Genomic DNA, 8504 nt, shown 5'->3' with positions numbered 1-8504 from the left:
GTACATCAGTCATTTCCTTAATGACGTTGTGGAAACAAATTTTGACAGACTTAATCAAACAACCCTCAGAATCTATCGATACAACATATTTCAACCAGTCTCATCCATCTTTTCCTGTCAATTTCCCAAGAGCAAAAGATAAAATTTCTTCCCATAGTGGTGGTCCTCTATCTGCATCATTAAGTAACCAAAATTTGTGTCATCTGATTTTTTGATCCCTGATGTCATCACTGCATCTCCAACCATTGTTTTTCCCTGATTCGAACCAGAGCTCTGATATCAATTGTTGTGAAAAAACTAACGACAATAAAGTGAAAAATTAGAACGAGAAAATTTACAAAATATAAACATAACGAAATACACAGATTTACGTGGTTCGTCAAATTTTTTATGTCAACGAAGTTGCAAAGGATTTTATTAGCTCAAGAAATTACGCCGTCGAGCATCTTGACATTTGCAAGGAAACTCTTTCTTGCTTCCTCTCTCTCTACATCTTCCCGAGAGATGCAAAGCAAAAAAAAGACGATAAACAGAAAGACTTGCTGTATATTTCTATTTTCCGTAAGCTCACCTAAGAGAGCATAAAACTCGATACTATTAACTCCAACCAAAGAAGCTTTTAATGCTAATTTTGGTTCATAAAGGAAAACCTCTAGAATTCACGAGATCAGAGGAGAAGCGAGCGGTGGGAGCTTGATTCATGAATCCATGGGAGAAGCGAGAACTTAATTAATTTACAACGATTAATTAAGAAAGCAAATAACAATAAAATAATTAATCTAGATAATTTCTTAAGATGCACAATACCACCCAATTTGGATGCGGTGGATCAGGCTCCACATAACACAACATATAGTTCCCCTGAAGAGTATTTAGATCTACAGGGAAAGACGAAGTCTCTTGTGGATCACCGGTGGTGAGGAGTAAATGTAGCGAATATTTTATAGGACAAGTTCCCCTTGCGTTTTTGCTGGGAGTGTGTCTCTGAAGAGTTTTTACTTGGTTTTGATTGTCTTCGTATTGGTGGCACGATCCAAGCTCACCGAGTCATTTCGGATGTTGAATCTAGTAGATCGTGCCCAAGGAATAGAGAGTGAGATTGAGGAAAGAAAAACGAGGGAGGGAGAGAAAAAAGAGAGAGTGGAAGAGAAAAAGATGAAGACTTTGGGGTGTTTCCAGACTCATGAACCCATTTTATTAAAAAAAAAATATATGTTGAAAGCGTGGTAACCAAAAAACCCTTTTAAATGAAAGGGTTCTCATATTTATAGATGATAGAAAAATCAAAAAGTAAATTACAATACTATAATTGTTTTAAAAGGGTAGTACAAATTATTTTAATCTTTTGTTTTGATGTGTTATACTGGGTACTTTATCGAACATTGAATCTATTATTCAGGAGATTTTCTATTAGGAGAAATTGGGTTTCGATGGCTAGTCGGAGAAAACAGTCATTCGTCGGAGGGAATAGTCATTCGTCGAAGGGAAGAAGCTCTCTATCAAAGGGAAAGATCCTCTGTCGAGGGGAATAGTCCTCTGTCGACCCTTCGTTGGGGGCGGGGGGAGTCATATGTCGGAGGAAAAATCAAATGAGGGTAGTCAATTCGATGGAAGCATACTACAAATTGTCTTGAGATTCGTTCGAAACATTCTTGAATATACAAATGATATATAGATAAATCGTCTGATTCTCACAAATTTATATTTTGAGCTATGAGCTACCCAAGTTGATCTTTTGATTCTGGATCAATTTTGATTGTTAACCCGGCCCAAGGAGATATTTGATAGCATTATTTAATTAGAATTTAGGCATTGATTTATGATAAATTCAATTAAATATTTGAAAAATATAAATTTAATCTACTACTCTTTTAATTTAAAATTTTATGCGCTTAGTTCTAGTTATTGTCCGTCCCTGAATTTAAATTTTGTTAAATACAATTACTCTGCCGTGGTCGGCTCCCACTCCTATCGTAAGAAGATTTGATTAGTCATATTTAATATAAAATAAAGGTGCGGCCAAACGCCGCTTAAATACTGATCCAAATAAACAGCATTTTTTTTTTCTCTTCTTGATCGAAACAGTCCGCATCGGGTAAAACGCAAATCGGCTTCGCAAGCCTATTCCACTTCCAGCCAATTTGGCGAGCCAACAAGAAAGCGCGCTCATCCCAAAGAAGTTTCGACGCTAGGGTTTCTTCTTGCCTGGCTTCGCGATTAGCAGAATTTCTTACTGGAGCTTGAATCAGAGGGCTTTAGACGGATTTTGATCATTTTGGAAAGCTCTTTTGTTTTTAAAGGATTATTCCACCGGCAGAGTTCGATTTCTTAATCGGAGAAGATGGTATATAGCTTTACCCTATAGACGGATTTTGATCTCTTAGTGTATTGAGTATAGTTCTATCATTGGTCTAGTGTCTGTCTTTTTTCTTCTGGTTAATCCTGTTTTTTTCCTCTATTGTTGCTACTTTCCAGCTTCCTCTCTCTCTTTTAAAGACAGCGCTGGGGCATCCTATGGTGAGAGCATTAGGGTTTTCGAGGATCATTGATTTGCAGTCTTTATTCCGTACTTTAATGTTGTTTTTGTTTTTGTTGCTAATTTCGTTGTGTTATAGCTAGTGGAGTTGAAGAATGGGGAGACTTATAACGGGCATCTGGTGAATTGTGATACTTGGATGAACATTCACCTCAGGGAGGTCATTTGCACCTCAAAGGTGATCGTTTAAATCATGCGAAATACTATTGTCTAAATTTGAAAATTCTTATATGGTTCTGATGGATTGCAGGATGGAGACAGGTTTTGGAGGATGCCTGAGTGTTACATTCGTGGGAACACAATCAAGTACCTTAGGGTTCCCGATGAGGTGTGTAGTGAAACTCTATAAGTCTGTTTTCTAATTCTATATTCTCTTCTAATTTGTTTTCTGTTCTAATGCATAGTAGTTTTATTGATTAATCATGCTATTAGGAAATTAAAAGTGTTGATTTCTCCCTTTTTTCAGTTATCGACAGTTATAATTGCAGTTGTTTTTCCAATTGAATTAGCATTAGTGCTTAAAAGTTTTGTTTATGCCCTTGTTGACTGTAGCTTGATTACTAAGAATTATCAATTTACTAGCATAATAAATCGAAGGTGGGCATAAGTTTAACTACAATAAAATCATGGTTTAAAATTGAGCAATAGGAGGCATGCTTGATGCTTACACTTGTTGAGTAGTACATGAGGCTTACATCTTATATAATATGAGGCATGCCTTGGTTACTATATGAGGCTTATGCCTCACCTAATGTGAGGTGTGCCTCTCACTTAATTTTGTTGAGGCTTGCGTAACTTGATCTGACGTTTTCTTTAAAATAATTATGGTAAAATACCCCATACTTAAATAATTTACAAATGAGGATATAATTGAAGTTGTTACTACAATATAGTCATTGTTTGAAAATCCAATAATTATATTTATTTATTATTGTTGATCTGATATGGGGTGGATGATTGAGATCAAAGATGATGATGAATGAGAAAACATGAACACAATTGGTGATTAATTGGGAGAGAGAAAATCGTTAGTCAACCATTTTTGTAAAAACTCATCGAGTGATGAGAGTAACGAGACATTTGATTTTGGAAATACTAGTCTTTGTATGTTTTTACTTTAATTAAGGGAAGTTGGAGTGGGAGAGAAAGGCTAGTTATATAAATTTATTTTAAATTAGTTTGCTAAAATGTTTTACTTTGATATTTATATAATCCTTCTTAGTTTATGCTTAAATGTCTGGATGTTAACTTTTTTACTTATTTATGCATTTTACTAATTTTAATCTTTTATTATATTCAAATGTTAATATGTTACTTTTTAATGTATTAATATATTATGATGTTATTATATAATTTCTTATTTTATATATTGAACTTAGTACAATACTTCTTACTTTCCACAATTCATTGATTTTGATGTATCTTATTCTGCATAATTTGTTGATTTTGGGACTTACTCTTCAAAACTTCTCAAGGCTTATGTCTTGCCTCATGGACGGAAAACGTTATAATACACAATTGTCAAATTTTGAACTTTGAATGAAATAATGGGTTAAAATTACCCGGTATGAGGCATGTCTTGAGGCTCGCCTGGACATTTTTCTTAGAAAAATTTGCAATAACTCCTTAGGTATTACATGATATTCGCGCCTCACCCAGTGCAAGACATATCTTAAGTTGTGTCCTGCCTTAGTTCTTGTGAAACATGCACAATTAAATTTAGTGTTTTCTTTAAAGTAAACATAAAGAAAATAATACTAATAAAATATTCCTAATGAACCCAAATAATACATGATTAATGATGTGATTGTAGTTGTTATCATCAACATAATCATTTTTAAAAAAAATTAATAAATATTCTCATCAATTATTATTTTATTAGATAAAAGGAAAATGATTGAGATTGAAAATGAGAAATAAGAGAACATGGATACAATTGAGGATGATGTGAGAGAAAAACAAATCATTATGGATGATTTTATTGAAGATCTATTGAATGGTAAGATTTTGTGGGCTTTTGAATTCAAACTTTTTGTCTTGATGGCTTGTTATGTTTTTACTTTGATGGGGGATAATTGTATTTGGTGTGAGAGCAACTATATTGGACTCAGTTTAAATTATTATGTTGTCTTACTTTGGTGTTTGTACAACCCTTCATATTTCATGATTTGTTGTTTGGTTATTAATATGTTGTTTCATATGTGAATAATTTGTTCTTTTACTATGCTAGGTTGGTAATGTATTACTTTTTATTGTCTCAATAGGTTAAGATGTTACTATATTACTTCTTTACACTATGAACTTAGTACAATACTTCTTTCTTTGCATTTTTTTGATTATGAAGCTTACGCATCAAAACTCCACGAGGCTTATGCTTTTTCACATGGAAAAAAAATCCGTCAATATCAAATTGTGCGATTTTAAACTTTGGAAAGAACAATATATAACATTAAAGAAAGGCATAATATCTTCAAGTTTAGCTAACATTTGGTATCAAACTCCTTCTGTTTATCTCATTGATACACACACACACTCACACACACACACTCACACACACATTAGCCATGTCTTAAATGTTTGGCACACCCATAAGCTTAAATTTTGTGTTGAATATTGTTTTAACCACTCGTGGATCTACCTTATCTTTGGTCTATCTATTTCACTATTTTTAATAAGTCACAACAAAGTCCATTATTCGATTGAGATTGAGCAATTCATATGTTTTTGGCTTCTAAGAGTCTTTGTTATTTTTTTACCATAGTTGAATAAGATTTAGTAGTGACATGTGATTGACTCATATGTTGCCCTACTTTTTATGATTTTAAAAATGCTTCTACTTGTGGGATGTGAGGGCAAATATGAGAAGCTCATAAAAGATGGTCATTATTAAAGTAATTTAGAATATTGGATTTTGTTTCTAATTTAATATTTTAAAAATATATCGGAATAAAAATGCAATAACTGTTATGATTAAATTTTTAGTGGAAACAAGTTTGCACACAAGTACATAAAACTTAACATTTCCCATTTTGTTTCGTATTACTACGAGGTGTGTATTCTATCCATTTGTTGTAAATGTCCAAACTACTATTTTAGATTTCTAAACTTCGATAGATGTTAAATTGGTCCCACAGTTAAACTGTTTAACATTGGCTTATTTAATTCTCAATATGTAGATCAATGCAATATACTTCTTTTGATTGTAATTTTTAAAATTTAATCTTTTTGCCTTTGCCTTTTTCATGCTGTTCTTGAGGCATTTCTCCATTATGACCCACTTAGTCTCTAGAAGTCATGTGGTTACTCTTCTATAGAATATATGAAAGATACTTTAAGTTATTATACTTAATGCATTAATGTATCTACTAGTAATATTCTATGCTATTTAGTGATATATCACACCCACTAAATTGTTCATTATATACTTAATTTTGTTCTACTAGTTCTAAAAATTTTGTTTTTTTTTTAAATTTTTCTCCATTGTTCTTAGTGTCATGGTTTTTTAATGGCGGCCTTATCATTTAGCTTTATGTCATTTGTAAAAAGCATATAACATGAAATATATTTGGTAATTTTTTTTGTAAGAATCTTCTTTTCTTGAGGAATTCGCTTCTCATTTCTTAATTTCCACCATCTTATCTTATTACAAAATGGTCTTTTAAGTGTTCTCTTTTTATTCCTAAGGTATAAATATATTATCATTTATGTTGTGTGTTCAAACATTCTTTTGGTACCACCTTATAACCTTTCCAAATAATTTTTCTTTCTTTCTTAGTCAGCAATAATGCATTTGCAACTTGGTCATTCTAATTTTGAAAGTAATTTCGTACTACACTTGTTTCTTAAAGTATGTGTTCGCTATTACAAGGTCATATGATATTACAAAATCAATTATAGCTTTTCTCATCTTATTTTGCTTCCTATTTTATACCCACCATGAATCCTCTAATAACCCATCCTTCTAGAATATACATGTTCATTTTAGTCACCTCTAATAGTTTCACTCTCCAATTTATTGTTTAATAATACGTCAATCTCTCTAAAAAGTTATTTTCTTTCCATCTCTGTTCAAGTTAGGGAACCAAAGAGCTAACAACATAATTTTTTTCTTGTTAATAAACTTGATGACTGCAATAGGCCTATTTAGTTTGTTGAAAAAAGAATGCAACATAAAAGAATGTAGTGTAAAGCTGATATGTTGTATTTGGAATATTTTAGAATTGTTTGGTTTAATGTAAAGTAAATACATAACTTAAAATTTTTTTGTTTGGTTTGAAGAAAAATGATATGAATGTATAATACATTTGCTAGCGGTGGTGATGACTAGTTGGCGATGTGCCGGTCAACTTTTTTTTTTTTGATTAATTATGAAAATATGGTATATGAAAAAAAATTCTGTACCAAAAAGCAGATTAAGCTAACAAATATGAAGCATTTTTACCTCAGCTAACCACATCATTAATCTCAGCCTCCATGCTCCAGTAAGTTTAAAATCCTCAAAGATGGCCATACTAAAATTTGCCAATTAGATTTAACTTAATTGTTTCATTGAGATCATTAACCTCTTGTGGAGAGAAGATGATGGCAGCCTGGCAGGTTCCCCTACCTTCAATCCTAAGGGATTGACAAAAGGGCAAACACCCCTCCCAGTAGAAGCATCAAAACCACTTCCAACAACTTCAGAAAACTAGAAACTAGAAAACCCCCAACCAGCAAAAGAACCAGAACTCAGATAGTGGATGAAATAGCAGCAGAACCCCAAGAATCAAATAGAGCAGGAAACAAAAAAACAAGCTCCAAAGATGAAGCAGACAAAGCCAGTCCAAGGCCAAAACCTGGAGCAAAAAATGGCTAGATACTAACAAAGGTTCAAAAGAAGTCTTCCCAGGCAAAACCCAATTAAACTCCACAACCCACAGAGATCCCTTGAATTAAAAACAAGGTCATTTACCCAGTTCCACAGCACTTCCAAGCAGATCAATCACATCAAAACCCTAGCAGAGCAAAGCTAGTTCCAGCCGACACCATCTTGTTTAAAATGGTTGCAAGATTGTTTTGCCTTACAAAATTAAGAGTAAGAATAACCATCTAAGACATCATTTTATATTCTTATCTTAAAATGGTTGCAACAAACTAAGAGATTTGTGACATCCGTTTGGTCTGCGAACCTTTTATATATGACCGACAAATTCCCCTATTTAATACAAAGATTAAATAGGGTTTATTTTACCTGGGTTCCAAGTTCCCTATAGAGGCAAGCCCCTATAGTTAATTACATCTCAAATGACGGGAGTCATTTGAGAAAACTCTCGATAATGATCAATGGTTCTAGTCTTCAAGAATTCAAGGTTCAGGTTTTCAAGGTAGGACGTAGAAGGGCAAATGGGAGTGGCTCAAACATGAACAGTTATTTCAGGAGTCCAAAGGAAAGAAAAGGTAGGGGATGTCACAGATCCTGAGGAGAACCCTCAGTGACTTCCCAAACTATCCTAATGTGTGGCTGCATTTTTAGAGATGATGTTATTTAAATGTTCAATCCTGCCAATTTTATTATTTGGGACTTACATTTGCATAATATCCGATTATGCAAATCACCCACAGAGAAAGGAGGGTTTACGTCGTACCACACAACAACCTCGGAACCTAAAGCGAGTTAGGACTTATGCTGCACAACCTGGTTGTGCAGGGGCCTAAAAGAGGGTGAGGATTTACGTCGCTCTAGGCGAGCTACCTCGAAGTCCTATGGGTTATTATACTAGGAAGAGATAATGCTGAAGATCTTCTTGCTGCTCGCTCCAAGCTCCTCGTCCTGCTGCCCACAAAGTTGGTTCCAAGCTCCTGTCGTCGCGATGGCTCCAGGGTTTAAGTCTTTGAGATTGGGGTTTATGTTTCCCAGTTTTGGTTTTGCATGCAGAATAAGCAGATTGCAAATAAATAAAATGTGCTTGAAAGGTAAAATGCAGTAAAG

The 8504-nt window shown here is 33.6% G+C and overlaps 1 protein-coding gene across 1 annotated transcript in view; it reads left to right on the top strand.

Moving 5' to 3' along the window:
• The first annotated feature begins 2057 nt into the window (after window positions 1-2057).
• LOC110028010 (probable U6 snRNA-associated Sm-like protein LSm4) overlaps window positions 2058-8504 on the top strand; it is a 33660-nt gene continuing 27213 nt past the window's right edge. The window contains exons 1-4 of the mRNA XM_020729699.1: window positions 2058-2344; window positions 2476-2517; window positions 2616-2714; window positions 2787-2864. Of these exons, the coding sequence (XP_020585358.1) occupies window positions 2342-2344; window positions 2476-2517; window positions 2616-2714; window positions 2787-2864 (222 nt within the window). The 5' untranslated portion in view covers window positions 2058-2341. The remainder of the gene's footprint in view (window positions 2345-2475; window positions 2518-2615; window positions 2715-2786; window positions 2865-8504) is intronic.

The sequence above is a fragment of the Phalaenopsis equestris genome, unplaced genomic scaffold (assembly GCF_001263595.1).
Source record: "Phalaenopsis equestris unplaced genomic scaffold, ASM126359v1 Scaffold000479, whole genome shotgun sequence".
Taxonomy (NCBI): domain Eukaryota; kingdom Viridiplantae; phylum Streptophyta; class Magnoliopsida; order Asparagales; family Orchidaceae; genus Phalaenopsis; species Phalaenopsis equestris.
The sequence above is the reverse complement of the archived record's forward strand: the minus strand, read 5'-3'. Positions and strand labels throughout refer to the sequence as shown.